At 36.3% G+C, this 27,009-nt stretch overlaps 1 protein-coding gene across 1 annotated transcript in view; it reads right to left on the bottom strand.

Annotated features, from left to right (window-relative positions):
• The window catches only part of gphnb (gephyrin b), a 224,793-nt gene extending 198,327 nt beyond the window's left edge, over positions 1-26,466 (bottom strand). The window contains 2 exon segments of the mRNA XM_062034299.1: positions 26,236-26,328; positions 26,415-26,466. Of these exon segments, the coding sequence (XP_061890283.1) occupies positions 26,236-26,328; positions 26,415-26,462 (141 nt within the window). The 5' untranslated portion in view covers positions 26,463-26,466.
• Between the last annotated feature and the right edge of the window lie 543 nt (positions 26,467-27,009).

Genomic DNA, 27,009 nt, shown 5'->3' with positions numbered 1-27,009 from the left:
GACAATGACCCCAAACACACGTCAAAAGTGGTAAAAGAATGGCTAAATCAGGCTAGAATTAAGGTTTTAGAATGGCCTTCCCAAAGTCGTGTGGACAATGCTGAAGAAAAAAGGCAATGTCAGAAAACTAACAAATTTAGCTGAACTGCACCAATTTTGTCAAGAGGAGTGGTCAAAAATTCAACCAGAAGCTTGTGGATGGCTACCAAAAGCGCCTTATTGCAGTGAAACTTACCAAGGGACATGTAACCAAATATTAACATTGCTGTATGTATACTTTTGACCCAGCAGATTTGGTCACATTTTCAGTAGACCCTTAATAAATTCATAAAAGAACCAAACTTCATGAATGTTTTTTGTGACCAACAAGTATGTGCTCCAATCACTCTATCACAAAAAAAAAAAAGAGTTGTGGAAATGATTGGAAACTCAAAACAGCCATGACATTATGTTCTTTACAAGTGTAGGTAAACTTTTGACCACAACTGCAGTTAAAATATCAGCATCAGATGCCAAGAAGTAACTATATATATAAAAAACAAAACAGCAGTGTTACATAAGCTACCAGTGTATATTTCAAAAACAATAGTGTGCTTATAAATATGATCATTAATAATAGGGAAGTGAAAACCAAAAAATTCCATGGCTATGAAAAGGAAAAGGGGTAGGATTAGATAAGCTTGGCTTCGTCCTACTCCTTTTTGAACATGTAAAGAGAAATGTAAATATGTCAACTATATGATGTATCACTTGTAATTGGATACGTGTTCGAAATAAACTCAAACCAAACCAATAGTCAACTATTTTACATTCTAAAAAGAACAGCAGTGAAGTGGAGCTTACAAGTATATAAAACAAATAACGTTATTATTATTCTTTCAACATGGTGGTAGTGTGACATCATCATGTGATTTGTGATAGGCTAATAAAAAGGCTAAAGGCGACTATTTGTTATTGTTATCAACATTTCAGCCTGTTCTCACACCTTTTTGTTCTATTTTCCATTTTTTGCGGCTTTTTTTTGTTTATGATATTTCTCCAATGTGCCATAAAAAAAGAGCTGCGTTCAGCAAAAGGCCCCCAGGCCACACTTTGCCCTCCTGGTGAAAGAAGTAAAGCAGTGGTGTTCTCTCAGCTGTGTTTTCTGAGCGCTTATAGAAGTGAGAAAGGTTGGCTTGCACGCTTCTGGAGCTTCTCTGCACACTCCCTGGTAGGGCTGGACGGTTATGGTGAAAATATTACACCATTATTTGGATTGATATTGTAATGGCGGTTAATTACACGATTATTCATTAATTTCAAAACCTAAGTACCGTATTTTTCGGACTATAAGTCGCAGTTTTTTTCATAGTAATAATTCCTATTGTTACAAAATGCACACCCACATAACATGCTAATTGATTGTATTAATTTATATTACCGTATTTTTCGGACTATAAGTCGCAGTTTTTTTCATAGTTTAACCGGGGGTGCGACTTATACTCTGGAGCGACTTATGTGTGAAATAATTAACACATTACCGTAAAATATCAAATAATATTATTTAGCTCATTCACGTAAGAGAACCGACCAGGGGTGCTCATTACGTCGATCGCGAGCTACCGGTCGATCACGGAGGGTGTGTCAGTCGATCGCCAGCCAGGCATTAAAAAAATAGTCCTAAAAATTAGCGATCATAAATCTTCACTATGACGTCACTTTCGTCACTTGATTGACATTCAAGGCACCCGAGAGTCTTCTGAGATGACGCTGGCTGCTGCCAGCTCATTATTAAGAAAAAATTACCGACAGGATGAAGGCGAGAAACTCTTTTTATTTCAACAGACTCTGGCGCCGTACCTGTCGTCAAAACTCCAAAGACCGACTGCACAGTTCCTGCCTTCACAATAAAAGCTCTGCTTCATCCTGCCTGCGCTAAGAGTCTCAGAAAGCTGTCGTGCACAAGCTAGCAAGCTACGGAGTTTGCCGCAAATGTATTTCTTGTAAAGTGTATACAAAGGAGTACGGAAGCTGGACAAATAAGATGCCAAAAACCAACCACTTTCATGTGGTATTGGACAGAAAGGAGGACTTTTTTTCTCCTCCATTTGAAAATGCGGACGTTATCAGCACCACTGTCTGATTTCTATCAATGCAAGTCATCAGAATCAGGTAATACACCAACTTACATTCTTGTCTTCATGAAATAAAGGAATCTATATGTGTTAAACATGCTTGCATTATCTTTAAACACCTTTAACTTGTTAACAATATTAACTATATGTGTTAAACATGCTTGCATTATCTTTAAACACCTTTAACTTGTTAACAATATTAACTGTATGTGTTAAACATGCTTGCATTATCTTTAAACACCTTTAACTTGTTAACAATATTAACTATATGTGTTAAACATGCTTGTATTATCTTTAAACACCTTTAACTTGTTAACAATATTAACTATATGTGTTAAACATGCTTGCATTATCTTTAAACACCTTTAACTTGTTAACAATATTAACTATATGTGTTAAACATGCTTGTAATATCTTTAAACACCTTTAACTTGTTAACAATATTAACTATATGTGCTAAACATGCTTGCATTATCAATAAACACCTTTAACTTGTTAACAAAAACATATATTTCATAAATAAGTAAATATAAATTATATATATGAATGAGGTAGATCCCCGCGACTTGATCAATTGAAAAGTAGCTCGCCTGCAGAAAAAGTGTGAGCACCCCTGGACTAGACGTATAAGATTTCATGGGATTTAGCGATTAGGAGTGACAGATTTTTTGGTAAACGTATAGCATGTTCTATATATTATAGTTATTTGAATGACTCTTACCATAATATGTTACGTTAACATACCAGGCACGTTCTCAGTTGGTTATTTATGCCTCATATAACGTACACTTATTCAGCGTGTTCTTCACTATTCTTTATTTATTTGAAATTAACTTTCAAATGTCTATTCTTGGTGTTGGGTTTTATCAAATACATTTCCGCAAAAAATGCGACTTATACTCCAGTGCGACTTATATATGTTTTATTCCTTCTTTATTATGCATTTTCGGCCGGTGCGACCTATACTCCGGAGCGGCTTATAGTCCAAAAAATACGGTAATTATTGTACCACCAAAACTCAACTTTAAATATAGTAAACGAAACAACAACATATACATTAGTAACAAATAAACGACAACAAATAAAATATTAGTAATATCCATAAATTTAAATAATAGCAATATTAAAAAACATAATGCAGTTTTGTTTTTATTCTGTTTTTTTTTTTTTTTTTACCTTTTACACTTATTTTACCACCATAGAATGTGTGCTTTTTGTGTCAAATAAAATGTAATAAATGTTTTGTTAATTAAATGCAAAAATCATCACATTTATTGGTTTCAATACATTTTTGGAACATTTTCGACCAGTATTTTAGGCCGAAGCATGATACATCTGTAAATGTATCAGGAAGTGCTTTAGTTACATTTACTTCTTTGAAACCTTTATTTTGTTAGCGTGGTCAGACCAGATGTGGTGCACCGCGCTATTATTGTGAAGGGAGGAAGTGTGCTCTGCTGCTGCTTTACATGATATGTCAAATATATACCGTATTTTTCGGACTATAAGTCGCTCCAAAGTATAAGTTGCACCTGCCGAAAATGCATTATAAAGAAGGAAAAAAACATATATAAGTCGCACTGGAGTATAAGTCGCATTTTTGGGGGAAATTTATTCGATAAAACCCAACACCAAGAATAGACATTTGAAAGGCAATTTAAAATAAATAAAGAATAGTGAACAACAGGCTGAATAAGTGTACGTTATATGAGGCATAAATAACCAACTGAGAACGTGCCTGGTATGTTAACGTAACATATTATGGTAAGAGTCATTCAAATAACTATAACATATAGAACATGCTATACGTTTACCAAACAATCTGTCACTCCTAATCGCTAAATCCCATGAAATCTTATACGTCTAGTCTCTTATATGAATGAGCTAAATAATATTATTTGATATTTTACGGTAATGTGTTAATAATTTCACACATAAGTCGCTCCTGAGTATAAGTCGCACTCCCGGCTAAACTATGAAAAAAAGTGCGACTTATTGTCCGAAAAATACGGTAATATAAATGAATACAATCAATTAGCATGTTATGTGGGTGTGCATTTTGTAACAATAGGAATTATTTGTGTTTATGTTGCACACAGACGTATTTGATTGACGGACCGGAAGCCATATTGAGTGTTGGCAGCTACCCATGTATGCGTGTGTGTGGTGTGTATTATATAAATAAGAAGATTCAGTGAGCAAGGGTAATAGCAAGAGCAAGGGTCGTGACTCATTGTGAGTAAAGTGCGAGCACTTCAAACCGACACAGCGTGCGTGACTTCGGGGAACTTTGGAGGAGGAAATATTGTTGTGTTACAAACTTTTGTGTGGTGTTGCTGCCTTATTTGTCATCATTCAAAGCCGATTTCGTTCACCTGGAACAAAAAATACCGATAGCAGTATCGTTAGTCCAGAATCTTCACGGTTCTCATGGAATGACCTAAATAGGAAGCGGTACCAAAAAAATACCGGTACTCGATATACATCCCTAGTATTGACAATACCAAATTGAGGCTGCGGAGCATTTGTTTTAAAAATAAACTTTGTTTTGTTTCCTTCTTGTTTGTGTAATTCCCCTAATAAATCAAAAGCAACATCAGCGTTTGGCATAGGCTTTGAAAATGTAACCACATTTTTCGTTTTTGCTTGTTTCTTCTTCTACGGCAGTGGTTCTTAACCTTGTTGGAGGTACCGAACCCCACCAGTTTCATATGCGCATTCACCGAACCCTTCTTTAGTGAAAAATAAAATTCAAGACAAAGTTATATGTTTTTGGTAACACTTTAGTATGGGGAACATATTCTAAGTAACAAAGACTTCATTTAGAGTTATTTGGACACTAGGGGAACATATTCTAAGTAACAAAGACTTAATTTAGAGTTATTTGGACACTAGGGGAACATATTCTAAGTAATAAAGACTTAATTTAGAGTTATTTGGTTAGGGTTAGGGCCAGGGTTAGAGGGTTAGGGTTTTAATAAGGCCATGCCGAATAAGGCATTAATAAGTACTTAATAATGAATAGTTAAGAGCCAATATGTTACTAATTTGCATGTTAATAAGCAACTAATTAATGGTGAATATGTTCCCCATACTAAAGTGTTACCATGTTTTTTTTACTGGTGCATAAAATGAACCGTGCATGAACATCACCTTATTCAAACAACAAAACCAACACAGTGCATAAACTCACAACAAATTACACACCTGCAAATCAGTCAGCTGTTGCCGTATCCGTAATACGCCGATAGGGAGAAGTTTGTATTTACACGATGAGTCGGGTGTGTTTTGACCTCCGCCGAACCCCTGAGCCCGACTCACCGAACCCCTAGGGTTCAATCGAACCCAGGTTAAGAACCACTGTTCTAAGGCTATCTAAAATGATGAGAGGTAACTAAAATTGAAGTTTAACAAAATATTCTACAAAAAAGCAGTAAATAGTAAGTGAAGTGAAGTGAAGTGAAATATATTTATGTAGCGCTTTTCTCTAGTGACTCAAAGCGCTTTCACATAGTGAAACCCAACATCTAAGTTACATTTAAACCAGTGTGGGTGGCACTGGGAGCAGGTGGGTAAAGTGTCTTGCCCAAGGACACAACGGCAGTCACTAGGATGGCGGAAGCGGGGATCGAACCTGGAACCCTCAAGTTGCTGGCACGGCCACTCTACCAACCGAGCTATACCGGTTATAAGGAGTAAGTCCAGAGCCTTCAATAAAAGGCCCCCTCTTTTGTCTACCTAGGCTGCCTTCCACCTTGACGAAGATCGAAACTGAAAGTTAACTTGATGTTGGCTTAATTTCTCACTCCCTGCACCTGCGACTTCTTCCTACGAAACATGAATGCGATACAATGTGTGCATATTTGCAAAAGTCATAAAACACAGGATGCATTCATTGTTTTGTTTTTTTTAGCTGAACCAAGGCCAAAGCGAGTAATTTCTACGGCGTTCCATTATGCTCGAATTTTGTAAAATATTCCTTTCACAGCGGCGTCATTTAAAAGAGAAATAACTAGGCGATTAATAGCATTGTTCAACCCATAAACACCTCAATTATGTGTAACCTAACTTTCATTTTAGCCAATAACTATTTTTATCCTTAGCTGAAAAATGAGCAAGTCACGGAGATCCCAGTTGTGACCTTTACATATTGATTTACAACCCCTCACATACTATCACCAGGATATGAAAAATCCTTACACGACCTCCCAATCTATAAGTCTCATTGACTATCAAGATTGATTTCATCTTTTAATCAAATACGGTAATGTGCATGTTCTTTGGCCAGCCGGTAATTAAACATTTTAACGAGACATGAGTTGGTTACTGTACCATCTCATCAATGAATTAATTATCCTTTTTTTTTTTTTATCTTAACAGAAGTTTGCAGGGCCTTCTGCATACATTTATGTTTTATGACTTGGGGGCGCTCATAGACGGAGGAAATATTGTCTTCTCCTCCAGCTGTGTGTGCGCTAGTTCGCCCTTGACTTGAGTGGCACTTCAAACGCGCCATTAGCAAGGGAGAGGGCGGGAAGGAGAAGAAGGCGAGAGAGACTTCAAAGAAGACAAGTCACCGATGGGTATTGTGGGCCTCGCTTGACTCAGGAGGGAGAGGGGAAGAAGAGTAGGAGGTACCGAGCACGGGTGAGATGGACTCTATTGGGACGGAGGAAAGGACGAGGGAGGGGCTCGGTGATAAATGTATGCTCCGTATGTAAAGACACTGATTGGATGACAGGAAGCTTGATCCATTGGATAATCAGGAGAATTTAGTACCGTATTTTTCGGACTATAAGTCGCAGTTTTTTTCATAGTTTGGCCGGGGGTGCGACTTATACTCAGGAGCAACGTTCCCTCTAAGGTGCGCGCCTGCGCAACTGCGCACTGCTCGAGCGTCCTCTGCGCACAGCAAATATATGCCGGGCACCAAATCAAATCCCATCTGAATTCTAAACAAAATAAACACATTTATTCTGTGTAATTTTGCAATGAAACTCTGAGTGACAGTGACGACAAGCGGCCCTAACGGTGTTCGTCAACACCGTTCAATTATTGTAACGTCTATCGAGATGCTTCGAGGACAGGAATTATATCGACCACTTTATAGAGCAAAACTGTTTATATTCGGCCATAACCACACCAAAAACATGAGTAAAAAACTTCTATCTCGAAAAACTAGTCATTTTCTGCCGTACAAACCAGGCCAAAACCAACTTGTCATCTGTCACTAACACGCATACCACTAAGCCACTGGTGCGTTTATGGCCACACAAAAATTCGGACAACTCTAACACCACACAAAGTTACACTATGACTCCTCAGTCATACGTGTGCTTATTCTACTGTCATTTATTATTAATGTTAATTTATTTATATTAATCATGGAACGCTGTTACTAGAGAAAGTTACAGGAATGCACACTTCATCCTATGCTTACATTTCATTGTGCAACATGAGGATGTTTAAGGGGAACTAAATGTGATCTCTGAAAGGGGTACAAATGATTTCCAAAGCAGGACCCCCACCCAGACATATTGTACAATACTAATCCATAGCTTATGAAAAACAAGATTTCTTTTATTTTCATTACAAGTGGACCAAATCACTAATATTACAAAATAATCTCGTGAAAATGACTCCTCTCATTTGAGTGTTATTATAAAAGATTGGTTTGAGACAGGTGTGCTGCTGGTATTGCCACGTGTGATGTTGCTCACATGTGCTCCACTGAATGCTCAGGGAGTTTTTGTGTTTGCTCAGACACATGAACAATTAGAGGGAACATTGCTCAGGAGCTACTTATGTGTGAAATTATTAACACATTACCGTAAAATATCAAATAATATTATTTAGCTCATTCACGTAAGAGACTAGACCAGTTTAGAGTTATTTGGACACTAGAGGAACATATTTTAAGTAATAAAGACTTAATTTAGAGATATTTGGTTAGGGTTAGGGTCAGGGTTAGAGGGTTAGGGTTATAATAAGGCCATGCCGAATAAGGCATTAATAAGTACTTAATAATGACTAGTTAAGAGCCAATATGTTACTAATTTGCATGTTAATAAGCAACTAATTAATGGTGAATATGTTCCCCATACTAAAGTGTTACCATGTTTTTCTACTGGTGCATAAAATGAACCGTGCATGAACATCACCTTGTTCAAACAACAAAACCAACACAGTGCATAAACTCACAACAAATTACACACCTGCAAACCAGTCAGCTGTTGCCGTATCCGTAATACGCCGATAGGGAGAAGTTTGTATTTACACGATGAGTCGGGTGTGTTTTGACCTCCGCCGAACCCCTGAGGCCGACTCACCGAACTCCTAGGGTTCGATCGAACCCAGGTTAAGAACCACTGGACTAGACGTATAAGATTTCATGGGATTTAGCGATTAGGAGTGACAGATTGTTTGGTAAACGTATAGCATGTTCTATATGTTATAGTTATTTGAATGACTCTTACCATAATATGTTACGTTAACATACCAGGCACGTTCTCAGTTGGTTATTTATGCGTCATATAACGTACACTTATTCAGCCTGTTGTTCACTATTCTTTATTTATTTTAAATTGCCTTTCAAATGTCTATTCTTGGTGTTGGGTTTTATCAAATACATTTCCCCAAAAAATGCGACTTATACTCCAGTGCGACTTATATATGTTTTTTTCCTTCTTTATTATGCATTTTCTGCCGGTGCGACTTATACTCCGGAGCGACTTATACTCCGAAAAATACGGTATAACGTTTAAACGCTGGATTTATGTGAGCACTTTGTTTTTAAAATGTATAGTATAAAGCAGTGGCGGGCCGTGCGTTTCCCACCTAGGCCTTCAGTGATCTCCGACTTCAATGATTACCCTTCCATCCATCCATTTTTTACCGCTTGTCCCTTTCGGGGTCAGTACCATAAATTATGTCACCACATGACCATTGCTGGAGAAATACTATACAGGAAGACATTTACACCCTGTAAATGAAGTCCGCGTAGCTGCGATCCATGGCGTTCACCAAAAATGTGTGAAAATGGAAAAAGATGAGGGGAAAAATATATTTTTTGTTTTAATATGGTTTTTGTAGGAGGACCAACATGACACAAAGATTCCTAATTGTTAGAAATCCCACTGTTTATATCAAACTGATGAGAGTATTTGGCGAGCGCCGTTTTGTCCTATTAATTTTGCCGGTCCTTGAACTCACCATAGTTGTGTGGACTGTGACGCAACAGTTTGTTTACATGTACAACTTTCTCCGATGCTGCCACAGTAAGACATGTTGTATGCCACTCCTTCTTTGTCTCATTTTGTCCACCAAACGTTTTATGCTGTGCGTGAATGCACAAAGGTGAGCTTTGTGGATGTTATTGACTTGTGTGGAGTGCTAATCAGGCATATTTGGTCACTGCATGACTGCAAACGAATCGATGCTAACATGCTATTTGGGCTAGCTGTATGTATATATTGCATCACTATGCCTCGTTTGTAGGTATATTTGAGCTCATTTAAATTCCTTTACTTATGTCCTCTGTGTATTTAATTTATAATTGCATGTCTCGTGACACATTATCTGTATGTAATATTGGCTGCATTCCTGATAGTTGTTTGTGTGCCATGTTGTTCCAGACCACAGCAAACGTTACCCAGCTTGCAAAGATTGTAATAAATCCATTAGAAGAAGACAGCCTGACGTTTCCTTTAACTTGGACACACACATCTATACCTTGGTAATTCTAAGCCAGTCATTTCCAGGAGTTATCTCACCCTCTGAGAAGCTTCCGTTTTACTAATGTTTTCCAATGTTGTAAAAATGTGTAGAATAAATATTACATTTCAACAATTCTTGCAATGAAGATTTGCGTCAGCCTGCGACACATGGTCATTTTGATAGTAGGCTATTATAGCTAATATAGACATCATGTGTTTCCTTCATTATAACACTTATATAAGGCTTTTAATTTTTTGCGGCTCCAGACAGATTTTTTTGTGTGTGTTTTTGGTCCAATATGGCTCCTTCAACATTTTGGGTTGCCGACCCCTGCCCTAAGAACATAACCAGAGTTCGCCCGTTTCTCTCCCAGGCAAACACAGAGATGATTTCTTGTCTTCCCAAAAATAATAACAGAACTCTGCAATTATTACAAAACTCGGCTACATGCATGCTGACGTTGCTGCATTGGCTCCCCGACCGCTTTAAGGTCCATTTTTAAAGTTCTATTATTGGCTTTTAAATGTCTTAAAGGCCTTGCGACTTCTTATCTATCTGATCTGATTTTACCGTATCAACCCTCGCGGATCCTGAACTTTTATCTTTACTAAATACTACTATAGCCCCCACCTGTGGAACAGCCTGCCACAGAGTCTCAGGACTACAGTCTGTTGATAGTAAAAAAAAAAGAAAAGGTTAAACCGCCTAATCTACAACGTTTTTTTATAAGACGAGTGCAGGCTCATAACTTGAGAGGCTTTGGATATTTCTTATTGCCGAGAGCTCAAACCACTCGTAAACGTTTGTGTGTGTCTGTATGCGGAGTAAAACTATGGAACAAACTGGACTTACAACACAAGCAATGCCAAACTATTAATCGATTTAAACTATTATACAAACATGGGGTCTGGTTCAAATATAGAGATGAGGGTCTTTAATTTGACCTGCTGTTGTACTCTGTCTCAAAGTGTTAACATGTGCTCAATGTTTCCTTACCATTATTGCTATGTTGTCTATTACCATTGTTGGTATTTTGTCTATTACCATTGTTGGTATATTCATTATTCCTACGTTGTTGATACAAATTATTGTTACAGTGTAATAATTATTGTTACCTGTGGTAATGCCACTATGATACAACATCTGTATTATAATCCTTGAACAAAGTAAGAGTGAAACTCATGTGAATAATCACTGAATGGAGAACTGGGGGTGGGATTAAACAAATTATCTTCTTCCCACTCCCTTTCAGGCAAAACTGGACAATCATGCATTACATACTATACATTACCTTTTGCACTATATTAATTTATATTATGTGTTGTCAACTTTGTACTTTTTTATGTCATTGTCTAAAATAAATAAATAAATGAAAAAAAATTAATGAAACACACCTTTTTAATCGGGCTTTTTACTGATCTTGTTAAAACTCTTCCCTTCTTTTTTTAATTTCTATTCTGTTATTTTCCATTTTATTTACTGCTATTGATACTGCTACTATTCTCTCAATGTTGTTTTTATTCTTTTAATATTGTGTAATTTGTTTTATTTTTACAAACATTTTAAAATGTGTTTGATACTATTTTTAGATGGCGTTAATTTAGGGTTATTCCCCAGGATGGACGCCTCAAAGGTGGCGTTTTTCCTCAAATCAATAGTTTTTTCTTTTCTTTTGTCTTTTTCCTTGGTGTTGACCCTTGCCCGTGTATGAAAAGTCCTACATTAGGGAAGGGATTTATACAGCCCCAGTCCTGAGGGGATGTCGCGTGAGCGGAAGAGGGGGATGGTTAATCATTTTGCAATGCAGTCGACTGAAAATGATGGAAAGCGCCCCTCAACATAGCAACTGACGTTCGGGTCAAAGTTGGAATTGCCACGAAACACATTTAAGATACGTAACACCTTACTGCCACCTGGCGGGTAAAGTGGATAGTGCATCCCCTAATTCAGGGGTCCCCAAACTACGGCCCGCGGGCCGAATCCGGCCCGACAGCGTCCAAAATCCGGCCCGCGGGAAGTCCCAAGTTAAAAAAATTATTATTTTAAAAAAAAATTAAAAAAAACTAAAAATTGAATTGTAATTTTTTTTAATTTTTTTATTGGGGCAGCACGGTGGAAGAGGGGTTAGTGCGTCTGCCTCACAATACGAAGGTCCTGAGTAGTCGTGAGTTCAATCCCGGCCTCGGATCTTTCTGTGTGGAGTTTGCATGTTCTCCCCGTGATTGCGTGGGTTCCCTCCGGGTACTCCGGCTTCCTCCCACCTCCAAAGACATGCACCTGGGGATAGGTTGATTGGCAACACTAAACTGGCCCTAGTGTGTGAATGTGAGTGTGAATATTGTTTGTCTATCTGTGTTGGCCCTGTGATGAGGTGGCGACTTGTCCAGGGTGTACCCCGCCTTCCGCCCGATTGTAGCTGACATAGGCTCCAGCACCCCCCACGACCCCGAAGGGAATAAGCGGTAGAAAATGGATGGATGGATGGATGGAAATTTTTAATTTATTTTTTAATTATCATTTTTTAAAATATGTCCTTTCTAATCCATTTTCTACCGCTCGGTGTCTCCTAGCCGCTCAGGCAAATCATATTGTCTAAAAATGCATTTTCCCATCGAAAACGTGAAATCATCGGGCTTGGAATATATATATATATGTATATATATATATTATATATATATATATATATATATATATATATATATATATATATATATATATATATATATATATATATATATATATATATACACATATATATATACACATTAATATATACAAATATACATACATATATACATGTATATATGTATATATATATACATGTATATACATGTGTGTATATATACATATATACATGTATATATATATATAGACACATGTATGTATATATATATATATATATATAAAAAATATATATATATATATACACATAAATATATATACACATATATATATATACATATATACATGTATATATGTATGTATATATACACTACCGTTCAAAAGTTTGGGGTAACCCAAACAATTTTGTGGAATAGCCTTCATTTCTAAGAACAAGAATAGACTGTCGAGTTTCAGATGAAAGTTCTCTTTTTCTGGCCATTTTGAGCGTTTAATTGACCCCACAAATGTGATGCTCCAGAAACTCAATCTGCTCAAAGGAAGGTCAGTTTTGTAGCTTCTGTAACGAGCTAAACTGTTTTCAGATGTGTGAACATGATTGCACAAGGGTTTTCTAATCATCAATTAGCCTTCTGAGCCTATGAGCAAACGCATTGTACCATTAGAACACTGGAGTGATAGTTGCTGGAAATGGGCCTCTATACACCTATGTAGATATTGCACCAAAAACCAGACATTTGCAGCTGGAATAGTCATTTACCACATTAGCAATGTATAGAGTGTATTTCTTTAAAATTAAAACTAGTTTAAAGTTATCTTCATTGAAAAGTAAAGTGCTATTCCTTCAAAAATAAGGACATTTCAATGTGACCCCAAACTTTTGAACGGTAGTGTGTATATATATATATATATATATATATATATATATATATATATATATATATATATATATATATATATATATATATATATATATATATATATATATATATATATATATATAGCCCAGCCCCCGGCCAAATTATTTGAATCCAATGCGGCCCCCGAGTCAAAAAGTTTGGGGACCCCTGCCCTAATTCATCACGTTTCATGTGTCAGGTAAACCGCAACCAATGAGGCCATATGAATCCCCTTCCTACTGTACATAAATTGTGATAATTGTTTGATAATAACCAAATAGAGTACAACTCATTGCAACAAAACTTAGACAAGTAACTTCTCAGTGTACACGTTTCCAGTTGCTGTGAGGAAGATGATCGTTATTAAGGTTAATTAAAGTCACATGGCGTATGCTCAACCCTGTGAGCACAAATGGAGATTAAAAGATGTGTTCTTTTACGACAGGTTTAAAGCAGATAGCTGCTATTATCAGACAGCGTGTACACGTCTCTTCTCCGTTCCTTCTTCCCTTCCTTCCAGGAAGATTGCTGCTGTCTAACGTGATTGATGAGGGCCACTGATACTGCTGAAGCGCTGCTCCTGACAAAATGTGTGTGTGTGTGTGTGTGTGTGTGTGTGTGTGTGTGTGTAAGTGATGGATGACATCATGCAGTATAAGGAGTACAGTTGTGTGCTTCCACAAAAAGAAAGACAATGACAAATCGATAATTACTGTCATAAACGCGTTTTCTCATCATACAGTAGGAAGGAGATTCATATGGCCCCATTCGTCACGGTTTGCCTGACACATGAAAAGTGACATATTTGGCGTGTGCACTATCTACTTTAGCCCCCAGACGGCAGCACAGTGTTGAATATCTTAAAATGTATTTTGTGGCAATTTCAACTTAGGCCACAGTCAGTTGCTATGCAGAGTGGCGCTTTCCATTATCTTCAGCAGATGCGTTGCAAAATGGCTAAATCCCCCTTTTCCTCTCACGCGAGAGCCACCCTGGAAGAGGGCCATATGAATCCCTTCCCTACTGTATAAAAATACAAATATATACCAGACATGGTGTAGGAACATTATAGAACTGCTTTGCCACTTTTCGTATTTCCTCTTATCTGGTCAAATGCTAACATGCTAACATTAGCACAAGGGTGTCAAACTGGTTTTCACTGACCGCCACATCCCTGTAATGGCTGCCTTCAGAGGGCCGCGTAACAGTGAATAATATATGAACATAAATGTATCCTCATGGTATCATTACATAAATGCGATGCATTTTTTAAATCATTTTAATTCATTCAATATTTAACTATAAATTATTAATATTCATTGAATATTATTTACTTCCACCATTTTTTTTTTTATTAAAGATTTTACAGTACAAAAACTGGCAGATCAGTTGCCAGAATTTTACCATACAATTTTTGTTTACCACTTTTTTTTCATTGTACAATCTATTATTTTAAAGGTGTATTACTAAGTGGAAAAACGGTACCCTAGGTTTTTGGGGTTTTTTACTGTAAAATTCTGGCGACTGAGCTGCCACTTTTTTTTTAACTATAAAATCTAATGTAACTTTTACAGTGTACAATTTAATAGACAACTTGCTTGAAATGTATGATAACATAATACTTGCTGCATTATTACATACAGTATCTTAAGATATTTATAATTCTTGGGGATATTAATTGATCATAAATTATGTTGGAAACCGCATATTAAATATATAAAGGGAAAAATATCCAAATCCATTGCTATTCTTTATAAAGTAAAACAAATGCTGAATAAGAAATGTCTGCATATGTTATATTATTCTTTTATTTTTCCATATTTAACATATTGTGTTGAAGTTTGGGCAAATGTTTATAAAACAAACATAGACCCAATAATTAAACTTCAAAAAAGGGTCATTAGAATAATACACAAAGCGTGCTATTATGAACATACCAATCCATTATTTATAAGTTCTAATGTGTTAAAATGTTCAGATATTGTGTTTTTAAAAACAATGGAAATGATGTTTCAAGTAAAGAACAACAGCTTTCCAGCTTGTTTTCTTAGGTTATTTCAATTAAGAGGAGAAAACTATCATTTACGGGGGATATTGATTTTTGAAATAGGTAAAGTAAGAACGAATATAAAATACAAATGTATTTCAGTTTTAGGAGTTAAATGGTGGAACAAGCTCAGTGATGAGCTGAAAACATGTAGTTCTTTGTTAAGGTTTAAGAAAACCTTGAAAGGTGAAATAATTGAAAATTATAAAATATAGTAACAATTACTTTCATCCCATTGATTTTTTTTTAACGTTGATGTCCCAGGCAATCTAATTTTCAGTGAATGTATAGGATAGGCAAATATAAGCTTTGGCTTCAGCCTATTCCTTTTTCGGTCATTCTTTTTCTTTTCTTTTCTTTTTGTGTGTAAATGTGTATGATTGTTAAATATGTCTAATCTGTACTGTTAAACTGATCACACAAAATGGTTGATGGTTGATTATATGACCGAAATAAACTTATTTAATTCATTCATTCGTTCATATTCAATTGTATGCGGTAAATGCATTTTTTTCTGTTACAGTGGAAATGACGAATACATTTAGTAAGAAAACAAAGTACTTAATTGACAATTATTATTTCTAGGCTTTTGCAGGCCATATAAAGGGATGTGGCAGGACAGATAATTTGACACCTGTGCATCAGCATGCTAATGCTTTACACTAGCATTTTATGCTAGTTTTGTTTTGCGCTCATAGAAGATGCTGGTAATAACGGCGAGCGTGCACTGGAATGTTCCAGTTGCAGGAAAATTGCCTCTTTCGTACGTGTATATAAATTGGATATGTATGTCAACGGTTGGGTCGCGCTCATCCGGCCAATACGTCATCAAATAGCGATAAGCGTCATAACTATTCGCCAAAACTGTTGCAAAATAAATAGTTGACAAATAATTAGAAAACAGGTGAAACTAATGTTTTGGGAATCAACATCAATGTTCCACCAGTCTCCGACTGTTCGCCCACACGCTCTTCGGAGCAGACATCAAAGAAAATGTCCTACAAAGTGCGAGAGCCAAAATGTTCTCCCTCTTCCTTCTCAATCTTCTATGTGCAATAATTCCGATCAGAAATTGTTCACATTGCATTGTTTTTATATTACAACTACATAAAAAAGATCGGATTTGACAAAAAAAATCCAAATTGAACATTCTACCCCACAGTGTGAACGTATATAATATAAACTAGGGTTGTACGGTATACCGGTACTAGTATAGTACCGCGATACTAATGAATCATATTCGGTACTATACCGCCTCTGAAAAGGACCGGTCTCCCACCACCTTTTTTTTAACAGGCATGAAGGCGCGTCGTCGTCACGTCATGACATTGCTGGTTTTACGAGCAGAGGAGCATGTTCGGCAGCGCACAATCACAGAGTACTTACAAACAGACACAGTGTGTAGACAGGAAAGGGAGAATGGACGCATTTTGACTTAAAAACTAAAGATAAAGGTGAAGTTATAACACTGAAACGCCCTCAAGAAGAGGTGCTTCAAGACATGGCTAATGTCCAGCCACAGCCTGCAGTGTTGTAGCTACTTCTACATCACTAATCCTGGTCTCCATGGCGACAAATAAAGTATGTTTCTTACAAGTATCATCCCTGCAGGACGAGGAATAGCTAAACATGCTTCACTACACACCGTAGCTCACCGGCGTCAAAATGTAAACAAACGCCATGGGTGGATCTACACCTGACATCCACTGTAATGATACCAAGTACAGGAGCGTATCTAGTCGATACTTCTATGATTACATCAATATTTTTTAGCATCACAAAATATTTTTTCGTTTACACATGGGGACTTAAATTAATACCATTGTATGATCCTGTAACTCATTGGTATCGGATCGATACCCAAATTTGTGGTATCATCCAAAACTAATGTAAAGCATTCATACAAGAGAAGAATAAGTGATTATTACATTTGAACAGAAGTGTAGATAGAACATGTTAAAATAGAAAATAGGCAGATATTAACAGTAAATGAACAAAAAGATTAATAATTAATTTTCATTGTCTCGTATGTTCACTATTTTATTTAAGGACTAAATTGCAATAAGAAACATATGTTTATTATACCGTAAGATTTTTTGTTAAAATAAAGCCAATAATGCCATTTTATTGTAGTCCCCTTTATTTGGAAAAGTATCGAAATACATTTTGGTACCGGTACCAAAATATCGGTATCGGGACAACCCCTAATACAGACGCAAAAAAGTGGCCACACATCAGTTTCAGCCTTGATAAATCACACGGTGTGTGCTACATAATTAATCATACACAAAGAAATGCAAGTTGATCAGCTTTGCGTGTGCTATCAAGTTTGCACATGTTTTACAACACACAATGTTTCTTCTGCAAAGGAAAGTATATTGAGTCTTGATTCAAATAGTAAAAAGGTAAAGTAACAATGTTTTTACTGTAAGTACATTTTGGGCACAATGCCATGATAATTGGTTCCATCGCAACCGTAAGTTTTGGACAGTAAGCCGTCACTTTATTCCTACGCTTTGAACCCTGTGGCTTATACAACGGTGCGGCTGATTTATGGATTTTTCTTTGCTAACGGCCATGATGTTTTGTTTTTGACAAATAGTTGTCATTAAAATCAAGCAAAGACACTGAAAAGGTGCGTTATATTTTGTGCTACAGCTACATCTTTTGAAAGAGTTCGCTCACTGCACGTCTACGATATTTCTTTCCGTTTAGTGCTTTGAACCGGAAGTACAAGTGCCGTTCCGTCTTCTAGTTGTCCATAGCGTTTCTACTCACATGGATTCCTCATTCATCATTCCAAGCAATGTTTGTAAGTTTTACAATATAACTAAAACTATTCCTACTTACTGAACCATCCCATGTGTGATGTCTGTAGGAATATTTTCACACATACATTACCGTTCAAAAGTTTGGGGTCACCCCAACAATTTTGTGGAATAGCCTTCATTTCTAAGAACAAGAATATACTGTCGAGTTTCAGATGAAAGTTATCTTTTTCTGGCCATTTTGAGCGTTTAATTGACCCCACAAATGTGATGCTCCAGAAACTCAATCTGCTCAAAGGAAGGTCAGTTTTGTAGCTTCTGTAATGAGCTAAACTGTTTTCAGATGTGTGAACATGATTGCACAAGGGTTTTCTAATCATCAATTAGCCTTCTGAGCCAATGAGCAAACACATTGTACCATTAGAACACTGGAGTGATAGTTGCTGGAAATGGGCCTCTATACACCTATGTAGATATTGCACCAAAAAGCAGACATTTGCAGCTAGAATAGTCATTTACCACATTAGCAATGTATAGAGTGTATTTCTTTAAAGTTAAGACTAGTTTAAAGTTATCTTCATTGAAAAGTACATTGCTTTTCCTTCAAAAATAAGGACATTTCAATGTGACCCCAAACTTTTGAACGGTAGTATATTTGTACGTGCTGTTGCAATGTAATACAGCTAGCTTCGTTATCATTAGCTAATATACTAACTAGAGATGTCCGATAATGGCTTTTTTGCCGATATCCGATATTGTCCAACTCTTAATTACCGATTCCGATATCAACTGATACCGATATATACAGTCATGGAATGAACACATTATTATGCCTAATTTTGTTGTGATGCCCCGCTGGATGCATTAAACAATGTAGCAAGGTTTTCCAAAATAAAGCAACTCAAGTTGTGGAAAAAAATGCCAACATGGCACTGCCATATTTATTATTGAAGTCACAAAGTGCATTATTTTTTTTAACATCCCTCAAAACAGCAGCTTGGAATTTGGGACATGCTCTCCCTGAGAGAGCATGAGGAGGATGAGGTGGGCGGGGTTGAGGTGGGGGGTAGGAGGTAAGAGGTAAGAGGTAGCGGGGGGTGTATATTGTAGCGTCCCGGAAGAGTTAGTGCTGCAAGGGGTTCTGGGTATTTGTTCTGTTGTGTTTATGTTGTGTTACGGTGCGGATGTTCTCCCGAAATGTGTTTGTCATTCTTGTTTGGTGTGGGTTCACAGTGTGGCGCATATTTGTAACAGTGTTAAAGTTGTTTATACGCCCACCCTCAGTGTGACCTGTATGGCTGTTGACCAAGTATGCCTTGCATTCACTTGTGTGTGTGAAAATCCGTAGATATTATGTGACTGGGTCGGCACGCAAAGGCAGTGCCTTTAAGGTTTATTGGCGCTCTTTACTTCTTCCTACGTCCGTGTACACAGCGGTGTTTTAAAAGTCATACATTTTACTTTTTGAAACCAATACCGATAATTTACGATATTACATTTTAAAGCATTTATCGGCCGATAATATCGTCAGTCCGATATTATCGGACATCTCTAATACTAACACGTTTACGAGTGTCTTTGTTAGTATTATTAACTTAGAATGGCATGCTTTTTGTATTGTTTCAGTTTCACAAATTCCTCAGTAAATTCACCAAAACGTCACCGTGGCGTTATTGAGTCTGTTTAGCTAAATCGAGAGCTAGCTTGCGCAGCTAGTGTGTCCGTGACGATGACTTCTGTTTTGTTTGATCAGCCGTTTTACTGCCGTGTTACAGACACCGTTTGGAAACAAAGTATGTAATTAAACATTTACAAAATATTTCTGTGTAAATAACTCATTTCACAACATACTGTATCTGTCTGCGGCTCATCCGCGGTTAATATATGGGGAAAAAAAGTTTTTTCTTTTAAAGTTTAGTGGGCGGGGCTTATATACTCTATAGTCCGGAAAATACGGTACATAAAACGCAGTTGTATATTCTGGATGTTATTGTGGTAACGCGGCTAAACTAACAAACGTCAAACATAACCTCCTGAGAGAGGGAGTGAGACAAATAAAAGAGTGATACAAGAAGTGCTCGACAAACATGTACTGACACCTGCCACACATTATCTCTTAATTGCTTACAAGATGCCACATTAAGAAAAAAAAAAAGAAAAGAGAATCAGTAAGGATTTGACTTCAGCCTCTTTATTTCCCATGTGATCCAGGGCTAATTATATGTTAATCATCGCCACACACGCACGCACGCACACACACACACACACACACACACACACACACACACACACACACACACACACACACACACACACACACACACACACACACACACACACACACACACACACGCACACGCACACACACGCAAACTCAGCCGCGTGCACAGACAAGAAAGTGCGTGTCAGCAAAAATGGCTTCTCTCCAGAACACAAAAGCAACAGGAGATATTTGCCTCTGAAACAAACAAGTTCTAAACCTGAACAGCTGCGATGCCTGACATTACGTGAGATTTCAGTTCAGCGAGCATGAAATGTTTAACTCCACGTAATGTTTTGTTTTGGGTACCAAAAAGAAAGACAGATGAAGAGCAGAAGAAAATAGGCCACAGATAAACTGGAGTGAAAAGTAGCAAGACAATTGCATTAACTTATGAAACTATACCATTATTATGTATAGTCCCCCAAATTTCACTACTATTATTATTACTATTAACTAGGGGTTAATAGTAATAATACTCACCCAATGAGTCGATCCGGTTCCGATTCCTGTGGTGAAAATACGATTCTGAATCGATTCTTGATTCAAGCCGATTCACGCAATTTATTATTTGATATAGTAATTATTTTAAACTTTTTCAGAGTTAGAAAAGCTTATTCTGGTTGCATGGCCACGTCCTAAAAACATATTTTCAAAAGTTTATTCTGACATTGATTCTTTTTTTTTTTTAACAATACTTGAAAATTACGAATCGATTTAGAATCAGGATGAATAAGAATTGCGATTTGGATGTTAATCGATTTTTTTGTGCACCACTGCTCATAATAATACCTTTGATTTGTAACTGTGCTTAAGTTGTTCTTACACATTTGTTGAAAAGTGAAATGCAACACAAATCACATTTGCCATTAAAAGTTAAACTTAACATTTCCGTGTTTTAATATCTTCTTTTTACACCAAATCTTTACTGATAAAAATATATTAAATTCCAATTAGGGTTGCAACTAACAACTAATTTGATAATCGATTAATCTGTCGATTATTACTTCGATTAATCGATTAATAATCGGATAAAAGAGACAAACTACATTTCTATCCTTTCCAGTATTTTATTGGAAAAAAACAGCATACTGGCACCTTACTTATTTTGAATATTGTTTCTCAGCTGTTTGTAAATGTTGCAGTTTATAAATAAAGGTTTATAAAAAATAAATAAAATAAAAAGTAGCCTCTGTGCATGCGCATAGCATAGATCCAACGAATCGATGACTAAATTAATCGCCAACTATTTTCATAATCGATTTTAATCAATGTAATCGATTAGTTGTTTCAGCCCTAATTCCAATTGATATTTTATTATAAAGATATAAGAACATTATTTCTATTTCCACTTTTTTACTATCCTAATTGTTAAAACAAACAATTTGGAAGTAGATAATGTGACACTATAGGTACCTTATACTAGTATAGCATAGTAGGGATGTAACGATATAAACATTTTATATGACAGTTATCCTTAGCGTTTACTATTATCATTATTATCGTGGACTTGTTAAATGTGCTCAAAAAGTCCAAATGCTGAAATATATATATATATATTTTTAAATAACTAAAATAAATAGACTCACTTTTAGAAAAGCCACTAATTTTCATGTTATGTGTTTCTTTTGCTTCACTAATTGTTAGTATTTTATCTGTTTTATCGGCTAAGCTTTTATTATTTTAAATATTGGTTTGTACTGTAGCACTTTAAGATTTATTTGAACGAAAATCGGGAAACAAAAAAAATCAATGATTATTTTTTATCATTTCTGGCGGGCGTTGTTGCGGCCTACTCTGTTTGGCTGTCCTTGAACGCACCGTGAAAACACCTACGTCTCGTATTCCCAAGTCTAGATCGATCACTCTGATCTAAGAGAGCACAGCTTGTAAGTTCAATGTACACAATTTAGTTGCTCAGATAGTAATGTTTTTTTATAGGTTTAGATTAAGGTATGTCGTTTTAACGGGGAAAGACGTTAATGTCACTTGTTTTCATGTTAGCATTCAAGCTAGCGAGCTGGCGATCACGGTTTTTCGATCATTTTAATTCATTACAGTAATATTAACCGTCAGGAATTTTACCGATGTAGTTTATCGTTACATCCTACCTTGTAGCAGAAGTCTTCAACGTTTTCCTGTGTCACATTATGATTGAAATTAAACTGATCCTAAAGGTACCTTGATATTGTACTATACTAACATACACAAATAACACAGAATAGCAACACTGGCAACATGACAACCGGGGCGCTAATTGCTATCCGGCAACCAGCGGCCTAATTGTTAACTGGCTGTTGGCGCCCTAATGTCTAGCTATCTTAAATGCTAGCATTCACATAATATTGTCATTAGTCATTATTATTTATTTAATTTTTTGGGAGAAATTGTGGGGGGCAATATAACAAAAAAAAAGTCTAATCAACCAAATGTCATGACCCCTCCCCTCACACTGTACCTCTGTGAACTCCAAGGATATCACGGACTCCTAAGAGTAAAAATCATTATGATGAAATGATATGACTGAGTAAGGTGATGTATTATATGTTGTTATAGAAATATGGCTTTAATAGTCTTTTATATTGTACAGCTCTTGTTGTATTTGTGTTTTTATATATATATATATATATATATATATATATATATATATATATATATATATATATATATATATATATATATATATACATATATATATATATATATATATATATATATATATATATATATATATATATATATATATATATATATACATACATATGTACACATACATATATACATATACTGTATAAACACACACACACACACACACACACACACAGAGACACACACACATATATTAGGGCTGTCAAACAATTAAAATATTTAATCGTGATTAATCGCAGATGGGTATGATTTTTAATTATTAATAGGTGTACCCTAGACAGATAATTTTTAGGGGGGGTAGCTTCATATTGCTGCATGACAATGTTTTAATCTTCTCAGTTAATAAAATGTTTTATTGAGGCTGCTAATAATTCCGTATTTGAGGACTCGACCAGAACGTGTTATAAAATCATTTACACAATATTTCCGCCTGCCAGAAAAATCCACCCCCCCCAACCACCATATAACTGATGTACTAGCATTTCTTTAGGTGCAAATATCACAGAATAACATTACAAAACATCTCTGACAAAGCATGATCATAATGTAAGACATTTTTATTTTGTTAATGTCAGGGTTTTCCCTAATTTGTCAAAATGCCTGTGGCGGTGGGGGCGTGGTCAATATGACATCATCACATGATTTGCTATGATGCATATATTCTTCAAAAAGGCAAAAAAAATTTGAATATACACTACCGTTCAAAAGTTTGGGGTCACATTGAAATGTCCTTATTTTTGCAGGAGAAGCACTGTACTTTTCAATGAAGATAACTTTAAACTAGTCTTACCTTTAAAGAAATACACTCTATACATTGCTAATGTGGTAAATGACTATTCTAGCTGCAAATGTCTGGTTTTTGGTGCAATATCTACATAGGTGTATAGAGGCCCATTTCCAGCAACTGTCACTACAGTGTTCTAATGGTACAATGTGTTTGCTCATTGGCTCAGAAGGCTAATTGATGATTAGAAAACCCTTGTGCAATCATGTTCACACATCTGAAAACAGTTTAGCTCGTTACAGAAGCTACAAAACTGACCTTCCTTTGAGCAGATTGAGTTTCTGGAGCATCACATTTGTGGGGTCAAGTAAACGCTCAAAAGGGCCAGAAAAAGAGAACTTTCATCTGAAACTCGACAGTCTATTCTTGTTCTTAGAAATGAAGGCTATTCCACAAAATTGTTTGGGTGACCCCAAACTTTTGAACGGTAGTGTATATTTAAAACAAATCTGTTATTAAGTATGGTATTAACATATATATTTTTCTTACATAATATCGTTTTGTCCCATTTTTAAATTGTTGCTGCTTATTGTACAACCTACTTTGTTGAGAATTGTTTTTGTTTTTTTTAAGAGATTTGTCCAATCCTTTTAGTCACTCTTTTTTTAAATAAAAACAGACTGGCAACAAATCTAATATCTATTTCTGGTCTTACTGCCGACAGTACTGTTTTAAAGACTCTGTATATATTCTGTCGCGCCATGTCCGTGATGAAAAGCGAGCTGCAGAGAGCCTGACGTCACATTTGCTTCATGTTGCTGGGAGTCGTTCTCTCATTAAAAGCCGCCAGTGCCATGTTAAATTGTGAAGATGGCTGTTCGCGGGTATATCTCGAATATGTTAAAGTACGTCCACAGCTCGGACATGCTGCCTCCGCTCCAGACAACCCTGTACGTATGGTTGGTGTTAATGTGTATGTTAGTGTGTTGTGGTTATGTGTGGTATGTGCGTTATTATCGCGTTCACTTTGACAGCCTTAATATCCGTCCATTTTCTACCGCTTGTCCCGTTCAGGGTCGCGGGGCTGCTGGAGCCTATCTCAGCTGCATTCAGTCGGAAGGCGGGGTACACCCTGGACAAGTCGCCACCTCATCGCAGGGCCAACACAGATAGACAGACAACATTCACACTCACATTCACACACTAGGGACCATTTAGTGTTGCCAATCAACCTATCCCCAGGTGCATGTCTTTGGAGGTGGGAGGAAGCCAGCGGGAACCCACGCAGTCACGGGGAGAACATGCAAACTCCACACAGAATGATTCCGAGCGCAGGATCGAACCCAGGACCTTTGTATTGTGAGGCAGACGCACCAACCCCTTTTTCCACCGTGCTGCCCCAGCCTTAATATATACAATGTAAATATGTATATATATATTTATATGTGTGTATATATGTATGTACATATACGTATACATGTACATATATATATACAAACCAATTCTCACAATGTATTATTTAGTATAATAATTCTAATGAAAGTTTTTCATAACAGGTTACAGGTTAGAATTTCTCCAATTGGTTGCATGGAGATGGCCTAAAACTTTTTTTTTGTTATTGTTAAGAATTTATATATATATATATATATATATATATATATATATATATATATATATATATATATATATATATATATATATATATATATATATATATATATATATATATATATGGGACGGCGTGGCGAAGTTGGTAGAGTGGCAGTGCCAGCAATCGGAGGGTTGCTGGTTACTGGGGTTCAATCCCCACCTTCTACCATCCTAGTCACGTCCGTTGTGTCCTTGGGCAAGACACTTCACCCTTGCTCCTGATGGCTGCTGGTAGCTTGATGCTAATATACATTGCCGTTGCTATTGACATGCTACTGATTAGCATTAGCGATTTTACATGGCGTTATAACTCCTTCAAATTTGTTAGTGAAAACTACAACTAAGATGCACATTACCATATATATATATACATATATATATAAAATAAACAATTCTTAACAATAAAAAAAAAAGTTTTAGGCCATCTCCATGCAACCAATTGGAGATATTCTAACCTGTAACCTGTTGTGAAAAACTTTCATTAGAATTATTATACTAAATAATACATTTCGAGAATTGGTTTGAATCGAGAATCGATTCTGAAACAAATCATCACCCCTGGAATCGAGTTATTCGATAACTAGGTGCCCAAACAGATTCACCTTGTTACTCATTAATTAATTCTAATGTTGTATCAATTACCTTTGCTTAATATTAAGTGAATTAAAATAAAATTAAAATTAAACAAAAAAGGGAAAATTGGAAAGTTTCACTGTATGTTCATTCAACAACGGAACAAGAACCCCACAATAAAAAGACATGTAATGAAAAACCAAGTAAACCCACCTCTGGTGTGACGTCTCTTGGCGCAAAACCGGTACCGCCCGTGGTTAAAATGAGGTTAAGCTCCTTTTCGTCGCACCAGTCCACCAGAGTTTCCTGTTGGTACATTAAGTTACACACGTTAGCACCAGGAACATTTTTTTTTTGCAAAGGATGCTATAGTTCCATAAATGCTAGTTTACCTTGATTTCATCTATTTCATCTGGCACTATCTTGTAGGCCACAATCATACCACCCAACCTGAAAACAGAACACAGACAGACAATAAGTGAGTGCACTCTCACATTAAATTAAAACAGCATCAGCAGGAGGAACAAAATGTAAGTATGATGTTGTGAAATAATAGTAGCAATAATACTGTAGTAAATAAGTGTGCTTGAAGAGGAAAGTGTGAGCAAATTAGCCTTTTTCATGTGGAACATTTTAGAGCTGTGCCGTTTGTGGCATTAAAATTGTATTTTGTGTAATCGTTCCCAATTGTCTGCCAGTTAGTTAGTTAGTTGGTGAGCAAGATAAAAATTCAAAAAGTTATGGCCAGAATTTTATGAAACGTTTAGAAAATGTATGAGATAAGTAAGAACTGATTAGAATTTGGCCTGTTCCGGATCATTTCTACTACTTTACCTTACAATTATGTTTGTATGTGCGCTGATGACCCCGCAGAGAAACATTTTTATTCAACTTTCAAATTAGGGATGTTTCGATCAGGGTTTTATGTCGCAAAACGGATCATCCATGAGTGGCACCGGGAAAATCCTGCTGGTCCGACCAGGCACC

The sequence above is a fragment of the Entelurus aequoreus genome, linkage group LG23 (genome assembly GCF_033978785.1).
Source record: "Entelurus aequoreus isolate RoL-2023_Sb linkage group LG23, RoL_Eaeq_v1.1, whole genome shotgun sequence".
Lineage (NCBI taxonomy): Eukaryota > Metazoa > Chordata > Actinopteri > Syngnathiformes > Syngnathidae > Entelurus > Entelurus aequoreus.
Note: the sequence above shows the minus strand (reverse complement) of the source record. Positions and strands in the feature narration are given on the sequence as shown.